Source organism: Myotis lucifugus, unplaced genomic scaffold, assembly GCF_000147115.1.
Source record: "Myotis lucifugus unplaced genomic scaffold, Myoluc2.0 scaffold_15, whole genome shotgun sequence".
NCBI classification, from domain to species: domain Eukaryota; kingdom Metazoa; phylum Chordata; class Mammalia; order Chiroptera; family Vespertilionidae; genus Myotis; species Myotis lucifugus.
Window position 1 is genome coordinate 11,571,262 of NW_005871063.1, and position 19,264 is coordinate 11,590,525.

The 19,264-nt window shown below is 40.7% G+C and overlaps 2 protein-coding genes across 4 annotated transcripts in view; one reads left to right on the forward strand and one right to left on the reverse strand.

The window, feature by feature from the left end:
• TSPAN13 (tetraspanin 13) overlaps positions 1–4,013 on the forward strand; it is a 28,462-nt gene extending 24,449 nt beyond the window's left edge. The window contains exon 6 of the mRNA XM_006085046.3: positions 2,949–4,013. Within this exon, the coding sequence (XP_006085108.1) occupies positions 2,949–3,023 (75 nt within the window). The 3' untranslated portion in view covers positions 3,024–4,013. The remainder of the gene's footprint in view (positions 1–2,948) is intronic.
• A 5,434-nt stretch (positions 4,014–9,447) lies between these two features.
• Positions 9,448–19,264, reverse strand: part of LOC102431537 (anterior gradient protein 2 homolog) — a 55,885-nt gene continuing 46,068 nt past the window's right edge. For 2 of the 3 annotated variants that reach the window (XM_006085047.2, XM_006085048.2), the window contains exons 2-8: positions 18,862–19,016; positions 18,547–18,610; positions 18,375–18,427; positions 16,975–17,048; positions 14,142–14,205; positions 11,189–11,272; positions 9,448–9,743 (exon numbers count right to left, since the gene is read on the reverse strand). In XM_006085047.2, the coding sequence (XP_006085109.1) occupies positions 9,694–9,743; positions 11,189–11,272; positions 14,142–14,205; positions 16,975–17,048; positions 18,375–18,427; positions 18,547–18,610; positions 18,862–19,009 (537 nt within the window). In that variant the 5' untranslated portion in view covers positions 19,010–19,016 and the 3' untranslated portion in view covers positions 9,448–9,693. The remainder of the gene's footprint in view (positions 9,744–11,188; positions 11,273–14,141; positions 14,206–16,974; positions 17,049–18,374; positions 18,428–18,546; positions 18,611–18,861; positions 19,017–19,264) is intronic. The other variant, XM_006085049.3, reaches the window with a different exon arrangement.

Genomic DNA, 19,264 nt, shown 5'->3' on the forward strand with positions numbered 1-19,264 from the left:
ACAACAGGGGGTGTTAGTGTTGTCAGTATTGTAGTAACCAGCATAGCTGAAATATAGATGAAATGTCACCAGGAGAACAGCCAGTTAACACATCAGATTCTCGCATAAAACCACAAACTCGATTAAGAGCATGGACTCCAGATTGGAACCCGGTTCTGCCACTTAGGACCTGTGTGACTCTTACCCACTATTTAACCTCTCGGTGCCTCAGTTGCCGCACTGGTGAAATGAGGAGAATGAGAGTGCCTACCTTTGTAGGGATGTGGGGAGGAGGGTATGAATTTGTAGAACAGGGCCTGTCACAAAGTACTCTCAGTGTTTAAGGAAATTCCCTTTCCCCTGGTCATGCAGACTTCACGCCAGACATTCCACTTATTTTTTTTAATTCAATTCATGAAGCATAGTTCCATAAGCCCCCATGTGTTGTACTATACACATGGCCAGTTGTGATTATACAGCAGCTCAGCAATTATCATTATGGTAAATGGAGAAAATTTGGGACTTACATAATTCTCCAGAAGTAGTTTAAGGAACTAATGAGTAGTTATGAAATCAGATAAACAAAATTTAGATTAAAAGTTGGCACAGATCAAAAGTGGGAAATATAATTTGAAATTCAAATTATATTTGAATTAAAATTTTGTATTTTTTTTCAAAAAAATTTGTATTACTTGGTAACAGAAACAGAACTAACACATTTCTTAATTTAAAAAATAAAGTTGTATTGGTTAAGTCTTTAGTGAATCTGGTGTGGGACATGGCACAATAACAACTTATTTTCTAAAATTATAACCTTCCCTTCCCCTCACCGCCCCCATTGCCCTTGGAGAGGTAGGAATTATAACATAATTAAAAAAAGTTATCTTGCCCTAACCGGTTTGCTCAGTAGATAGAGCGTCGGTTTGCGGACTGAATGCTCCCAGGTTTGATTCCGGCCAAGGGCATGTACCTTGGTTGCAGGCACATCCCCAGTGGGAGGTGTGCAGGAGGCGGCTGATTGATGTTTCCAACTCTCTATCCCTCTCCCTTCATCTCTGTAAAAAATCAATAAAATATATTTTTAAAAAAGTTATCTTTATTGTTGAAAGTATTACAGATGTCTCCCCTTTTCCCCCCATTGACTACCTCCACCTTGTACCTCCTCCCCCACCTTCACGGCACTATTGTTTATGTCCCTGGTTATTCATATATGCATGTAAGTTCTTTGGTTAACCTCTTTCTATCCCCCCTCTTCTCTCTGAGATTTGTCAGTTATGATCTGTGTAGGAAAATTTATTATACTAGGCGCCCAGTGCACAAATTCATGCACCTTGAAAGGAACTGTGGGCCGCGAGGCTGCAGTTGGCACAGGGGCGGGTCTCGGCCCATCCTCCGTGCCCCCACCTGGGTCCTCCTGGCACGGCCCCCGGTCCCCTGTCTGCCAGCAGCCCTGCTCCTGCTGCCACCACTCCCATGTGCTGACGGCTCTGGCCCTGCTCACACCCACTAACAGAGCAGAGCGAATGGGACCAGCGCTGTCAGCGGGTGCGAGCAGCAGCTGCTGTCCCAATTGTCCTTCAGGAGCAGGAGGAGGTGGAAAAACCCTCAGGGGGGGATCAGGGCCACAGCCACCACTCGCACTCACTGATGGCGCTGGTGCCGGGTGCCAGCAGCAGATGCCAGTGGGACTGGCGTGGGCAGCAGGTGCAAGTGCCGGGCAGGACCGCAGCACACGGGAGCAAAGAATTTTCAGTAACCACTAAAGGTTTGCCCCGAGGACAGTGACCGGCGCCCCACCTTGGTCTGGCGCCCCCACTCACCTGCTTCACCATCCCACTGAGGCCAACGCCTGCTATGTTCCTCACTCTGCTGCCTGCTGCTGACACCCGCCATGTTCTGCACGCGCCCCCTGGTGGTCGGCGCACGTCATAGCGACCGGTTGTTCAGTTCTGCCTTTAGGTCTATTTTCATATTAGGTAGTTTTTTGTTATTGTTTAATTGTTGCTGAGCCCAGTTTGTTTCTGAATTATCCAAATGTTTGATATTTTAGCTATTTAAACAAGTTGGTGTTTGTGTTAGCTTTTTATTGCTGCTCTAACTGATAAACACAGAGGTAGTAGCTTAAAGCAGCACACATTTATTATCTGACACTTCTGGAGGTCCAAAGCTTACAATGGAGACTCTTCTGGAGGCTCTAGGGGAGGTCCTGTTCCCTTACTTTTTCCAGCTTCTACAGGTGGTCTGCACTCCTTAGTTCCTGGCCCCTTTCTCCATCTTCAGAGCCAGCAGGGTAGAATCTTCTCTCCCTGAGTCTGCATCCAGCTGCTTCAAGATGTCATCACATCACCTTTTCTCTGTATCTCTGATTTTATCCTTCCTGTCTCTCTCTAATAATGGGCCTTGTGATTATATCACTGAGCCCACCCAGATAATCTCCCAATCTCAAGATCTTTAGCTCAGTCACTTCTGTAGAGTCCATGTTACTACCTAAGGTGACATTTGCAGGTTCTGGGGATTATGATCTGGACATCTTTGGAGGGCCATAGTCATCCTACCACAGTGTTTATATTACTCTTTCTTAGGGCCTCCCTTTTGGATTACTGACTACATTTATTTTTTTTGGGGGGGGGGAATCTTCTATTTTGAACAAACAATACTAAGCGCTTTAGAGATTTTTTTTAAAAAATATATATTTTATTGATTTTTACAGAGAGGAAGGGAGAGGGATAGAGAGAGTTCGAAACATCGATGAGAGAGAAACATCGCTCAGCTGCCTCCTGCACACTCTCTACTGGGGATGTGCGCGCAACCAAGGTACATGCCCTTGACCGGAATCGAACCTGGGACCCTTCAGTCCACAGGCCAACGCTCTATCCACTGAGCCAAACCAGTCAGGGTGCTTTAGAGATTTTTGAATAAATATACACAACTGTTACTTTCTCTTTCTCCTTTTTTTTCTTCTATTCCAGATTCTGGGTGTTTGGCTGACCTACAGATACAGGAACCAGAAAGATCCTCGTGCTAATCCTAGTGCATTCCTTTGATGAGAAAACCAGGAAGAATTTTCACATTCTGATCTTGTTCATAGCTAACTTTAAGTTACGTTAATTTGCCTGTTTTAAGGAAACAGTATCTGAAAAATTTCATTATTGACAGTGGATTTGTATATTTTTACTCTTATGTCTCTCTGAATGTTTTTCTTTTTCCATTGCTGAAAAACAAAAAGAAACTTGTGGTCTCCTCTGAACCTCAGTGGTACCTGTAATCTACTGTATTCACAGTGTCTGGCACTGTCCACTGTGGCCTTTCTTAGCTTTTTTATCTGCAGAAACACTTTGTATGGCACTACTGTGTTAATCGTATTGTGATTCTAGATATACATCTGACTGGAATAATTCATTGTATGTAGCACTGTGCTGTGTAGATAGTTCCTATTGGAAAAAAAGAGTTCAAGTTTATTAAAGCCAGTAAGTATGAGATTCTATTATGTTAAGTCAGAACGGGAAATCAAATTCCCAAACTTTTTGTGTTTTTAGAAAGTATGTTTTGTGGTGAAAATTAACATAAAAGTGATAATGTAGTTCTAGTGGTCTTTTATGATTACACTAATGTATTCTAGAAATAGCTATGTCTTTAGGAAAGTTTGGTTTAGTTTTTGATTTTTACAGGTAAGTGCGAAGGAGAAATGGTCTCATGAATGTTCTAACGTGTAACATTTGCCTTCAGCCTCCAAAATGGAATGTGTTTGAGAAATTCAGAAAGTATATCCGTATAATCTTGATATTCTTTTATAGTAATTTGAAGTCCAAAAACTGCATTTTTAAACAAGTTACTGTTAATGCTTTGGCCCACGTAGCAAAAAGATATTTGATTATCTACAAATTGTTAAATAAATTTTTCATGAAATTTTTCAGTATTGTAACAGCAGCTTGTCAAATCCAAGCATATTTCAATGTGACCTCCCATAATTTGAAATTGAAATAGTATTGTGGGTTCTGTATATTATATTAAAAAATTAAAGGAAGGTAACCTTTCTTCGTGTATGAGTGCTTGAGTTAAAAGAAAGTAATGGAAGAATTGAACACGTGAATTAAGTGAAATGGTTGTTTTTTTTTTACTTTTCTTTTTACATTGGGTTCTCTTTGATTTAGAGTATTGCCATTTTAGAGTATTATCCAGCCATGGAAATGAACTTCTAGCGCTAATATTTACTGTGGTCATCTCCAAATCCTTCCTTAAAATGTTTCAGTGTTTAATATCTTCTCCATGGTGAGAATTGTTTTTTAAAAGGGAAGTCATTCATATTTATATGGGAAAAATATGTAAGTTCTCTCCTGTTACTGAAAATTAGTTATTTCTTGTCTTGCATTCTATATATGGTATTTTATTGGTAATTGTCTTGATGGGTTTTAGACCAAGAAAGAGGGTAAATGGTTGATCTATAGAATTTTAGAGTAGAGTGTGTGTGTGTGTGACTTCCAGGATGGAAGGCTGGCTAATCTTTCAAGAAAACTGAGTCATACAATTCCCATAATGTAGGGGAGGAAAATAATTTCCCTGTACTTTTCTGAGTTCTTATCTGAGACCCCATGTAATAAAAGACAGATTAACAAGAGGAAACCAGAAGTTTATTCACATTGTATGCCTCATGCATACATAAGGGATACTCAGAAAGACTAACTCCCTGAGATGAATTAGGCCACCATCTTAAATACCATCTTTAGTTAAAGGCAAAAGAAAGGTGTGTGTGTGTGTGTGTGTGTGTGTGTGTGTGTGTGTGTGTGTGCGTGCCAGTTATGGGGGCTACCAGGAGCAGCACAGTAAACAAAGGACAGGTGACGTTTATGATGCAGAACTATGTCAGTCACTTCTACATTTTGATAAGAGTTTCTTGTAATTTAGAGTCATCTTTCCTGGTACAGAGAAGGGACACCCTACAAAAGGAGATTTCCACTGTAAATGTAAATTTCCCCCACAGAAGGATACATTTCTCAGTTTTCAGAGCTTCTCCTGTGTCTGCTGTTTCTCAGACATAATCAGCTCAAAATAATCTTTATGCCTAGGAGGCATATGGTGGGGTAGCATATTCTGTTATCCTTCAATGTCATATTAAGCACTGGCCAACCTAACAAAGTTCCCTCTTATACCATCAGATGAGATTCTAAGTGACACACGAAGGAAGTGAAACTTTTGAACCATGTCTTTTTGTTTCCCTGTTTGCCTTGTGTCATTTTGAACCTCACAGGAGTTTCTGGAATCTTCCCACATATTAATTTCTTGGTACAAATGACTATATGTTGAAAGGGCTATTTCAGAGAGAAGAAAAAAACAAAAAACCCATAGCCTTGGTTTGTGCTCTAATTTCAATGGCCTTTATTTGGGTCAACCTAACTACAAATCAGAGCTGGGAAGCATGCATCTTTAGGGCTGTAAACTATAGAATCATTTTTAAAAAGAAACTATAATACCTTTATGCATTTCTCTTTATGCCTTATTCACATATTCCATTTATAGTAGAGGACTGTTTCTCAGAACATCTGCCCAGTCAGCCTTGAAGTTAAAGGTGAAATTTTAATTAGATAATATAATGCTAATATGAAGGGAAAATGTTAAACTATAATTTCTAAAATCTGAGCTCATGTGATATAAATTCATCCCAGATACTCTGTTTTCTAAGCAGCAGTGAGTTTGGTATGAAAGCCAGTCCTGCATGGTCTACCTCAGTAATATGCTGCTGAATGGAGCCCTTCAGAGAGAGAAAAGAAACCAGTGTGGCTTAGTTTTTCGTGTCCTTACGCCAAAAACCTCCTTCTATCATTTTCATAAATATTTGTTGAACCCTATGAAAGTTTATTCACCCTTTTGAAAATGCACTGAGTAAATATATGAAACTACTTTACGTTTTAGCTGGTACGGAAAAGTTAGAATCACATTTTTACATAATATTTCATAGGAGAAAAACACTTTCAGGCATTGCAGTCGTACAAATATGATCACCTGTGGTTAGAGGTCAAGCTTCCTCGGTTTCTGGGAAAGTGAGGGGATTTGTGTAAAGTTGTTCTGCACTTGGTATGTTTGGGGCAGTTAATTTTTAGTCCTGGGTCTCTATGCCAAGTGCAATGACAAGATGTGTTGTTGGTGAATATTTTCCAAACAAATAACTGCACCAGGTGTGTGTGTGTGTGTGTGTGTGTGTGTGTGTGTGTGTGTGAGAGAGAGAGAGAGAGAGAGAGAGAGAGAGAGAGAGAGAGAGAGAGAGAGAGAGAGAGAGCTCTTCATATTGAAGTGTTTCTGGAATGTCAGGTCATATCCTGGCAATTGTACTCATTGAAATACCTCTTGAGACAGCCCCTCCAGCCATATGCCTGGCTAGCTCTCAACTGCTCACCTCAGGAAAACCAGCTTTTAAAAATCATTTTCAAATGAGGGCCTGAAGGAGTTGCCTTTGAATTAAAAATTTGTGTCAAAGAATGGACTTTGATATCACTTGGAGGGTGAAAGCACTTTTGTTTACTTTCAGATCTTGCTCTTTACAGGTAGGTGAGGTCACAACATGACAAGTGGCTTTTTAATAAGTTAGGCTGCCTTGACTTCGAGTTTGAAGTCCACCTCATGGTAAGGCACTGAAGAAAATTGTGTTTTTGCCTTTGAGCTTTTTCTGTTCTTCCCCCAGCGCCCACTCTCACCAGTGGTTGCTAAATATAAGGACCCCAGGAGCTATTTAGGATTACTGAATGCATAAAACAAGCAACCCCCCCCCCCACAAACAACGCAGAGTTAGACGATCATAAACAATCATTTGAAGATGACTATGACACTAAAACAGGTAAAAATGGTTTAATCAAGCATGTTGATCATCCATGTAAATGACTTTTACAGATGATTTATGTTAAACCAACTTTTCTATAACTTGTGGGGCCTCAGATAAATCTAGTAAAAAATTTTTTAATATGGTAAAACATACATAACAAAACCTATGATTGTAACCATTTTTAAGTGTATAATTCAGTGTCATTAAGTGCATTCCCATTGTTCCACAGCCACCACCACCGTCCAATTCCAGACTTTCATTTTCATAATCTGCACCTGTTCAACAGTAACTCCTTTCAGACCCGGCAACATCAGTCTCTTTTCTATGAATTTGAAATATGAGGTTCCTCATATAAGTGGAATCATATAGTATTTGTCCCTTTGTGACTGGTTTACTTACCATCATGTCCTCAAAGTTCATCCATGTTGTAACATATGTCAGTATTTCCTTCCCTTTAAAGTCTAAATAATACTCCACTGTATGTATGTAGTACATTTTATTTATCCACTCATCCATCGATGGATATGTGGGGTGCTTCCACCTCCTGGCTATTGTGAATAATGCTGCTGTGGCTGTGAGTATACATATACTTTTTCCTTGCTTTCAGTTGCTTCGGGTACATTCTCAGAATTGGAATTACTGAAACGTATGGTTATTCTGGATGTCAGCTTTGAGGGACACTCATTTTTTTTTTCTATAGTGGCTACACCATTTTACATTCTCACTATGGTGCCAACATTTTTAGTCAGCTGTTTGAAATAATACTCTCTCCTCTTACAGCATTCTTTGTAGTCAGAGAAGTAGTCGACACATGCTTTCATTTAAATTTATTTAAACACAAAGGAAAAATTGTGAGATGCCTATAAAGGGTTTGATAGACTAGACCTTGCTAATATTTCCATGAACTTAAACAACAGTTTTGATGTTTGCATCTTCACTTCTCTAACTTGTGTATATACATATTTCCTATAGTTGCAAAAATCATAAAAACTCTTAAAATTCTCTCACTTACCCTTTTGTGTCTCCATAATGTTTATTACTTTCATAGACAACAATACACTTCATATGTGTTAATAAATATGTAATCATTATATTTGGATATTGCCTTTTGGGGAGGGTATGTTTAAATAGTGTTGCCATTGGCATCTTCACAACTCTATTTCTCTTGAGCGATTTATCTTAGGACAAATTCTCAGAAGTTGAGGAAATGGGGTTAAAGTTAGTTGTTTTTTTCAATGACTATTGCTCTGTGTTTAATACTTTTCTTAGGGAGATTCATTTTTTCTTGCAACCTTGGCATTTGACTTCCCAAAGACTTATTTATATTTTTTAAATTATGTGTGTTGTTAAAATAGCATTTTGTCATTCAATAAATTTTAAGGACTTACTCTTATGTGGCATCAGCCCAATAAAAAAGTAAACATTATTTTGCTAGACTACAGATAAAGCCTGAATAACTCAGAAGTTGTCATTCAAATATTTGTTTATACAGTGAAAACTCTTTTTTTTCTTCTCATTAACCCTCAGAGAACTTTCTAAATGGAATATTTTTCCTCTTTATGCACATGTAGGTTACCTGCTAATGTGAAGGGAGCCCAATCCCTCTGTTGACATATTTGCTGAAGACTTGTATGCCATTCAATCAATAATATATGCTCAGAACTCATTAGTGAATAGCTCTTTCAGAGTACTGTGAGAAAAGTATTTAAAATATATTATCTGCCCTGGAAAAGTTAATAATGCCAAGGAATCTATTCAGAAAAGGACCTGTCTAAAAAAAGTTATTCAAGACAAGCAATAGGTAATCAATATGCAAAGCATTGCACAGACCACCACAGTCATTGAGGGGCTGAAGAAGCCAAGTAGGGGCTGGGTAATAAGAGAATTCCATGTAATAATAAGTGTGAGAGTATTCAATATGTAGTGAAGAAATGAACACAGTTCTAATTTTTGGCAGAACAGAGTTAAAAGCAGCTAACTTTGCTCCTCCACCTGATACCACACCCTCTCTCAACATTTCCAGAGAGAAATAATGACCTCTGATATGTCCCCCACAGACAGGACATCACTGCCCTTTGCTCTTCTAGGCAGTCGTATTTTAGTGACGAAGATGGGAGCAATTCCACTGAGTTTGTTCCAGGCCAGGATTCGAGGCCTTGAGAGACCCAGTGTATCATCAGGTCAATTCTCAGTATTTCTTTAGCATGTTTTCATGGGTACAGATGTTCTTTGAATGACCTTCTCACAAAATCAGTCTTCTGAAGGAGAAAGCCACCTGCCAGAGGCTCTTTCTCTGAGAGCATTGAGTTGGGCAAAATCTAATTAAAATTCGATTATTAAAGTGTGTACATAGAAGTTTCTGGGGGGTGTCTTCCATTTAGGTACCTGGTTTTCTTGGGGATGCCTTTCTACATGTTCTTTCAGAAGAATGCATATTCTGTTTGATACTGCTGGTGATTAAGCTAATGTGTACATTAGTCACCCGGTGAAAATGAGTGAGCTGAGGTGATAACTTAACTGTCTTTGGTCTTCATTGCTTGAACTATTTTTTTCTTGTCTCTGCACACCCCACCCCAAACATTATGTGTGTCCAAAAGTCCTATTTGGTGAATGAACCCAACAGCTTTTCTGTGAAAGACCAAGTTGGGGAAAAAAAGAACAGTTTAACACCCCCGAAGGATTTATTTTTTTAAAAAGTATGGCTTGCTATGGTAGTACACAATATTGTTTTCATACATGTATACTTGAAAACAAATTTTAAAAAATAGCTGTTGTAACATTAAACCATAACCCAATGAGCATGCCCACTGCGCTCCTGCCTTCTGCAGGGTCTTCTGAAATCCCCTCTGGTTCCAGGTCATGGCCAGACACAGAGGGAAGAGCTTGCAAATTTTGTTTTTTCTCTACAATTCAGTCTTCAGCAACTTGAGTGCTTTCTTCATGTTGTCAACAACTAATGGGCAAAAAAAGTTACAAGAGTCAAGACGTGACCAGAAATCATATTAATAGATATAGTAAACCCCCAAACCTGGGTATTCTATTGATTGTTTAATGGGGTGCTATTATATCATAGGGTAAAATGTTGGAAATCTTATTGCAATTTTTTTCTAAAATTATGTAAAATGGCTTTTATTGCAATCCAGTTCTCTTCCAATATTTATTAAATGCCTTTTCTATAAGGTACTATGATATTACCTGTGCGGGATACCTGCCTTTAAGGAATCCACAGTCTCATTAAGATACTAGAGGCCTGATGCACGAAAATTCGTGCAAGAGTAGGCCTTCCTTTCCCCAGCTGCTGGCACCAGCTTCCCTCCGGCACCAGGGACTGGGGCTGCTTCCTTCCTCCGGCTGCCAGCAGGCACCCAGGACCCAGGCTGCTTCCTTCCTTCGGCCGCTGGCAGACACCTGGGACCCGGGCTGGCTTCCCTCCGGCCCCGGCTTTGTCAGGAAGGACTTCCGGAGTGACGTCCGGAAGACGACCGGTCTAATGAACATATTGCCCCTTTATTATTATAGATATGCTACTACTTTGAGAATGGCAAATACTTTGAATGTGCTTCCTCTGGTTCTCCTAGTACCCACTGAAGGCATTGCTAATGGACCACGATAATTTTCCTGCTGCCCAGACACAGCCTCAAAATCCTTTCCAAAATAATGAGAGTCTTTACATGCCGCCCAATGAGAATTTCTGTGATAATGAAAACTATTCAGTGCCTTTGCATTGAGTGCTTGAAGTGTGATCAGTATGACAGGAACTGAGTCTTAAATTGTAAGTAATTTAAGTTTGCTATTAAACAGCTACCTGTGGCTTAAGGCTAACATGTTGGGCAGTGCAGTTCTAGGCAGCCACTAGTCATTGAGCAGCATTGGCTTCTAGGGCAAAACCCAGTTTTCTTCCCAGAAGGATTAGTTAGATGTCACAAGTAGGTGCAGTCTCTTATTGAGGCACCTCATCTTCCTTGAGAGTCTCTTGGAAGTGAGTCTCTTGGCAACTATTTGGAGCCATCTTTCCTACTGATCTGTAAAATTGAACTTGAATTTAGTGTCAACAAAGGCTACATTATTTCACTTTCATTATTTGGAAAAACTATATTTACCAAAGCATGCAGATTACTGCAACTATCGCACTCAATTCTGTGATATGTTAGTGTGCCTAAGAGAAAAACCTGAAACGCAGGTAACATGTCGTAGAATCCTCCTGGAGAAAAGCAATACCTAATTTAAATGATTCATCTTCAATTACAACTTTTAAAAAATGAGATGAAAGTGATGAGACTAGTTGGTCAAACTGATGTCCCGGGGCCCCTGAGCAGCTTTCCCCGCCTTCGTCATAGTCCCGTGGCCTCTACTCCCCCCCAGGACCACATAGAGATGGTCAAAGGAGGTGACACTTACGCAGAGCTGCGTCCGAAGGTTCATAAGCATAGAGACGATTTGAGTATCTTCCAGTGATGTCGGCTCTCACTGTCAGGGATGGGTCTACAAAGGAAAAGCAAAAGGGGATGTTGGGCTGGAGTGCTGTGTTTGCACCATCGCGGGAGGAAGCACGTGGATGTGTCCACGTTCTCTGAAAGGAGTACAGTGTGTGTCCCGGCAGCTCTACCCCATCCGCTCTGCAGCAGCCTTGGGCAGGCAGGACCCCACGCCGGGCTGAGAGCCATCAACAGCTGTGTGCGGCTATTTGTGGGAGAGGTTATGAACCCCGCTGTGCTATCTATAGCAACCTGCAAACAGGATAATACACATTGTTGGGCTGGTGTTTTCATTTTGGGTGAAAACAATAGCATTCTCTACCAAGGAATTGTTTTAAGCTTTTGAAACGATTATGGTGTAGTTTAAGTGTGTTGTTACCAGGAGCAACCTGGATCATCAGAAACCCACATCTAATGCTGGTGTTCAAAACCAACCTATATTTTTTAACGGGATAAAAGAAGATGAGTCCTAAGAGCATCAAAGGTCAAATAAGCATATAGTAGCCCTCTCTTATTTAAAAAAATGCAGATTTAGGAGTCATCCCTTATGCGTTGTTTAAATTATTTTCAGGTTTTATATTAACTTGAAGTTATTAATGAGACAGAAAGGTATTTTTAAAATAAGGCACACATCCAGCCCGGCCGGCATGGCTCAGTGGTTGAGCGTCAACCTATGAACCAGGGGGTGATGGTTCGATTCCCGGTCAGGGCACATGCCCAGGTTGCGGGCTTGATCCCCAGTATGGGGTATGAAGGAGGTCGATCAATGATTCTCTCTCATCATTGATGTTTCTATCTCTCCCTCTCCCTTCCTCTCTGAAATCAATAAAAATGTATTTAAAAAATAAAATAAATAAAATAAGGCACATCCAAAAGGGAGGTGTTATGGGATGTACAGGAGGCCTTACCTCCAGAGAGGTGACTGAAGTAGCCTAAGATATATGTCCTGGAATCTGGGTGAAGAGGACACGCGAGAGCACTGCAGGTTTGCAATGTCTGTTGCTAGTATTTGACAGTCAGTCTCTGTCATTTCAGAATACTGGACTAGGACCAACGTAATATACAAACGCAGACATTCTTTGTTCACGAAGACTAACGACCTGCTACTGCTTGGACCGGAGGATACATCTTGTTCGAGGTACTAAGTTAACACAGTGGTTCTCATCCTTGGCTGCACATTAGAATCACCTGGGAATCTTTTTAAAATCCTGATATCTGGGCCTCATTCTCCGGAAATTCTGTTTCTTTGTTATGGGGTGGGACCACAACATTAATAACAAAGAAACAGAATTTCCGGAGGATGAGGCCCCGAAATCAGGATTTTAAAAAGACTCCCAGGTGATTCTAATGTGCAGCCAAGGTTGAGAACCACTGAGTTAACATCAGGCTTTTCAATACCCAGCCATTGGCTCACAACTCTGGCTGCACCATGGAACCACCTGGAGAGCTTTAAAAAAATCCCGATGCCTTTGTCGGGCACCCAGGCATTCTGTTTAATTGGGTTGAGGTGGCCTGGGAAGCTTGTGTTTAAAGATCGCCCAGGTGATTCTCATGTGCAGGCACGTGGGGAAGCGGCTGAGAGCAAGCTGCCTCGGAGTCGGAGTTGGTTCTCACGACTTAAGGGACCTAACGCGAGTTAAAACTGTCTGAGATGGGAATGCTGTGGACAGAATTTGCGCACAAGGTAAGACTGGATGACCCATAAAGTCTCCATTTCAAGGATTCCAAATGTTCTAAATCCTAACAAAATCAAGTCTATGAAACTCTAGTTCAGCCTCCCTCCTTCCTTCGCTTTTCCCCTCCCGTTTTGTACAGTTAGTGTGAACGTGGGGGAATGACATCGGTGAGCCACTTGGTTAGCGTGAGCTCTTTTTTCTGTGCTGGGTTGAATCATGGGCTGTCTGTTTTCCTTTTTTATTGAACTTATTGGGGTGGCAATGGTTAATAAAATTCTCTAGGTTTCAGATGCACAATTCTATAATACATCACCATATACTGTATTGTGTGTGCACCACCCCCAGTCAAGCTTCCTTCCATCACCATTACCCCCTTTTACCCTGTTTTCCCTCCCCCACCCTCTTTCCCTCTGGCAATCACCATACAGTTGTCTTGGACTGTCTTTAAATCAGTATGATTTTGATCAGAGCCACACTCAATTAATTTGTTCAGTCATCTAAGGAATATTTTTTTGTGAGCCCACCACAGGGTCATGCTGAAAAAATAATGGTGAGCAGAAGCAGCTATCGTCCCTGCTACATGGAGTTTATAGTCCCATGAGGGAAAATATTTATTTAACAAATACCAATAATTATAAAATTATAACTGAGGACGGTGTGGCCATTGAAAGAAACCCGGAGCCACAAGAGCATGTGTTCCTGGGCTTTGGCAGGTCAGTGGAAGACGGAGATGCTGGGGAGGGAACAGGTGGCAGGTAGCTGCAGAAGGGGAGGCAAGGCAAGCTTCCAGCAGCATATAAAATGTCCCGGTGCAGGCAGGAGCGTGGTAACTTTGATTTTTAGAAAAAAACTTCACATTATTAACTTTCCTAAAATAATTATCAACAGTACGAGAAAGAACTATCCAAGACACAAATTGGAAGTTTGCCTGATTAATAATAAGTGTTTACAGGCCTGAGGTACAGAGATGGGCAAAAGTAGGTTTACAGCTGAGAGGCTGTGAAACAGTTTATTCTTGAATTATTATTAACTATTGTATTGTTTGTTACTATTATTACTAACCTACTTTTGCCCGCCCCTGTACCTCATTGGAGCCACGGTGGAGTGGTGGAGTGGCACCTGAGGGTCGGGGAGGGCAAAGGGGAGATATGGAAGCGCTTGGGTCATTGTCCGCGTGTGTTTCATGTCATTGTCTCTTACCAATAAACATGATCCTGGGGACGTACTGGCCGTCCGGAGAAAGGTGCTTGTCAGTTGTTTCATACTAAGATTAAAAAAAAAGCAGCTTTTTAGTTTGTTTACTCTTTAGTTATTTTCAAACTATTTAATACAAACGTGTCTGTTACTGGGCTAGGCATCTTAAGACACTGAAGGCACATCTCTCCCCCAGAGAGTAATAAAACAGATGCAGAGATAAGTTACATGCCCGCAAACAAGCTAGTGGAGAATGTGATGCAGAACAGGCGCTAAAGAGCTGAATGTATGTGATAAAGAGCAGAAATGAAGGGAGAATTAGGAAGAAGTTATAGTGTTTGGTGAAGGCATCTTTCATGAGGCAGGAGGAAGTAGATTAATGAGAAAAAAACCAGAAGTCATTTTTGGAGAAATTACAGAAAGAAACATAGGATTATCTTGAGCATTCAGCTACCCATTTATCAAATTTTTATTTAGAAGTTTTTTGTGTAGCAATTTACATTACTTATCTCTCATAGGTGCACACTCTTTTGGGAGATGCAGGTAGGAAAATGAATACTGGGGACCCAGTGTCTGACATATTAATGATGGAGGAAGACAGATGCCAGGGCTGCCCTGAGCAGGACATGTAACCCCGTATGCAAGTTCTATTTGGACTATATGAAGTGGGTAATGAGGAATCTTTAAAAGTGAAAACAAGTCAGTTCCACGGAAAAGGAGGTCATTCAGGCAGAGGGGAGAGATTGTGCAGGGAGGAGGAAATGCGTAGCACTTTCTGACATGACCAAGTGTTGGGAAAGGACTAAACTAGAGGGGATGCAGGGGGTGGCGGTGAGAGAAGATGCTGGAGAGCTGCTTCAGGGGCCAGCTCATGTAGTTTCTTGCACAGCATGCCACTGTGTTTGCATTTGTTCATAAATAGCTAAGAAGTAGTGGAGGGATGTGAGAAGAGACCTGTGATCCCAATTTGGTCTTCAAAGTGATCACCCTAATGGCATGTGGGATTAGATGGGATTTATCGTGTAGGCAGGGAGCCATTTAATAATGCCGCAGTAAGCTAAGCAAAGTGAACACCTCTCACTAAAATGGTGGTTCTCAGTTTATAGCAGCGGTTCTCAACCTGTGGGTCGAGACCCCTTTGGCGGTCGAACGACCCTTTCACAGGGGTCGCCTAAGACCATCCTGCATATCAGATATTTACATTACGATTCATAACAGTAGCAACATTACAGTTATGAAGTAGCAACGAAAATAATTTTATGGTTGGGTCACAACATGAGGAACTGTATTTAAAGGGCCAGAAGGTTGAGAACCACTGGTTTATAGGGAAGTGACCAATAACAAAAATATTTATAAATTAGAACCATAGGTCTTGCCCAGCCAACGTGGCTCAGTGGTTGAGCATCGACCTATGAACCAGAAGGTCACAGATTCGATTCCCAGTCAGGGCACATGCCCAGGTTGCAGGCTTGATCCCCAGTGTGGGACTTGCAGGAGGCAGCCGATCAATAATTCTCTCTCATCATTGATGTTTCTATCTCTTTTGCCTTCTCCCTTCCTCTCTGAAATCAATAAAATATATTTTATAAAAAAAGAGTTCACTGTGGGAAATATTTAATATGAGATACTCATTGAACATCCAGGGAGAAATTTCCTGTAAGTAATTGATCATATATATGTATGTATGTATATATGTATATATATCCTACATAATAAAAGGCTAATATGCAAATTGTCCCCTCGACCGGGAGTTCGACCAGGGGCCTCTCCCCGCTGGCCCTAATCAGCGCCCCCAACCCTGATCAGGGTGGGTCGACCAGACCCCACCCACACACAAATTTGTGTACTGGGCCTCTAATGTGTATATATGTGTGTATGTGTGTGGTATATATATATACCACAGGCTTGACTGCCGCAGGTGAGTAGGAGAGTGCAGTCTAGAATAACACTTCTGATGAAATAGGAACTAAAGAAAGAAGAGCAATTTGAAAAGCCTGGACTAAGCTGAGAAATGCAGTGGAACATGTTGAGTTTAAGCGAATTATGGGATGTCTGGAACATAGCTGTATATACCAGTTAGAAGTTGTGGCATGCTTGTGGGAATTGTCACTGTGTGAACATTGATTAAAGACACATATAGATGATGTTGTCCATAGAGAATATAAAATATAAAAATAAGAGAGCAGGTCAAATAGAGATTCACCAAATCACTTAATATTTAGGGGGAGGAAGAGGAGCCTGTGGAAGGGAGTTGAGGAAGAACTACTGGTGTGGATGCTCTTTGAAGAAGCCCATCTGTCAATATATGAAGAGTATGAGAGAGAGAGAAAGAGAGAGAGAGAGAGAGAGAGAGAGAGAGACTCTGACTCCAGTTGAGGGTTATGATAGAGTAAGCAGAAAAGCTTGGGCACCAGGAAGGGTGGTGATGGTGAAGTCAGTGGGAATGCAGGAGGGTAAATTTGGACAATCAGAGAGCTCTCTCTTCCAGGGAGAGAGGAGACAAGGACTAAGAATGGGTGTGGAGCAGCCAGAACCGCCGGAAGGGACACAGGAGGTAATTTGCAAAATACAAAAACCTTCTAATTATTACAGCAACAGAGAAAATCCTAATCACAGGAGAGTACTTTTCAGACAACCTAAAGTTTTAATTACTAAATAAAAACATTAACATGAAAGGTGGATTATTAATAAAATAAAGTATCATTTTTCTCTCCAGTCTCTGAGATGAGTATTTGGGACAGATCTTAGTTAGTCCCAAACATGATTACGATGTACAGGAGAAATGAATCATCCATTTTGAATAATGAGAAAGGTCAGTGATGATGAAAAGGAAACTTACAACTAGATTGAGGAGGATGAACTGCTCTGCCAATTTCTGGATTTCTTTATTTTCAGCAAACACTTTCTTTAAAGCTATAATATAAAGACAAATCATTAAGCATCCATCTCAGCACCATTGCTCTCTGTTATATTTTAAGTTGAACTGTAATTGTTAGTGCAGTGTTCAACTTTGCCCTTTCAGCAAATGATTAGTGTAGTAATATTTAGACTATTGACTACCTCTACTTCTTCCCATTCATCCACCCATCTATCCATCCATTTTTTTTCAGCCTATTTTTATTGAGTGGCTACTCTATGGTAGGCACTGTTTTATACCCTGGAAATAGAGCAGTGGAAAAAAAAAAGTAATGTGCTTTCTTTAAGGGGCTCAAATGCCTGTGTAGGAGACATCATAAATAAGCAAACAAATAAATATCTAATAATTTCAGGTGGAGATGTGTACTTTGAAGAAAAATGAAGGAAAGCAAGAGGTTTAAGAGCCATAGAGTGCCCAGGATAGGTCTCCCTGAGGAGCTGACATTGATGTGAGCGAGTGACCCATTCTAAGATTTTGGAGGTATGTCATACTAAGTGGAGGGGACTCTAAGAGCATAGTCCTGAGGTGAAAATGAACTCAAATGTTTGAGGCAAAGCACAAAGGCCAGGCTAGATGGAGTAGAGAGAAAATAAGAGGAGAGTGGTAAGAAAGGGAGGAGCCAGAGGCCGGATCGTGTCTAGCCTTGTAGCCCTGGGTCAGGAATCTGGATCTAATTGTACATCTGAGTAGAAGCCACTTGAACACATGACTGATAGGATCTGACTTATGTTTAACAGATTTATTTTGGCATCTGTATGGAAAACTGACTCTAGGGTGGCCAGGTAGGTGGCTGTTATAGCACCTAGCTCTTGGTTTGGATCATGGCAGTAACAGGGAGACAGCAGGAAGTGGTTGGAGTTGGGCAGGAGCTACATAATATATGGCACCCAATGCAAAATAGAAACATGAGCCCCTTGTTCAAAATTTATTAAGAATTTGCAGACAATGACGACAGAATGTTAAACCAAGCATGGGAACTGTTAAGCACTGGGCCCTATGCAGCTGCACAGGTTGCATGAAGCCCACACTGGCTTTGAGGTCTATTTTGGAGGCACAGCCAATGTTATTTGCTGGTGTATTGGACACGGGGTAAAAGAAAAAGATGTCAAGGATGAATCCTAGAGCTTGTTCTTCAAAATATGCAGCAATGGTTAACATAAAACGTGGAAATATTTGAAGTAGCCTTAAATATCTTTTGACTGCATGAAATATCATTTAGTATTCAGCTGTGCTAGATGCTAAGGATACCGAGAGGAGTGATCGGACCTTGGCCCTAAAGCTAAAAGCCTATAAAGGAAATTATATTTAGAAGAATAAATTACCTTGACTGTGTGGGCATTCATCCAGGTGATGAATAATCATCAAGGGTTTGTTGCTTGAAAAGAAAAGAGAGATTGGATCATTTTTACTGAGTAGATTTCATGTGCAGCTACACATCACTAGATGGTGCTCTTGAGAGCTTTGAGGGAGCTGCCGTCACCCGCATATCTTTACCTTGACTTGGATTTGTACAAAGCTTCCTCGTATGTCTGGGTCCAGATGAGCTGATCACCCCAACCTAGGACAAAATGAACCAGTAAATTTAAAGTTATTATAATTTCAGACCCAAAGCTGTTGAAAAGCAATGATGGCTGAGATATATACTTGATACTAGAGATATATACTTGATACTAAAACCTCTAGAGAAAGTAGAAATAATTATCAATTTTGATAAATCTAGAAGGAACACATACAAAAAATATGTTCAGCACACAAGTCTCAGCTTCCCAATTAGGCAGCATTGGAAGCTGACGATACACGGACTCTTACCTCTGGAAAGGGTCTGGGGCAGTTTGGGTGGAGAGACCTTTGTGTCCTTGGTGTCCTTCTTAGCCCCCGGCTTGACTGTGGTATCTTTGGCCAGGGCGTAGGAGAGGGCCACAAGGAGTAGGAATGCTGACACTGAAATCTTCTCCATGGCAAACCTGACCATGAAAACAAGCAAAAAGTCAGTAAGACAAAAGAGAATTATCAGTCTCCAAAATCTTCAGACTTCATCTATCTATCATCTATCTATCTATCTATCTATCTATCTATCTATCATTTATCTATCATCTGTCTTTCTGTCTCTATACAGAAATATACTGACATAGGAATCTGCAATATAAATATAGATATATTTTAAGAAAATAAATAGATGTATATACTCTTATAACTAAAGGATTTAAAACAT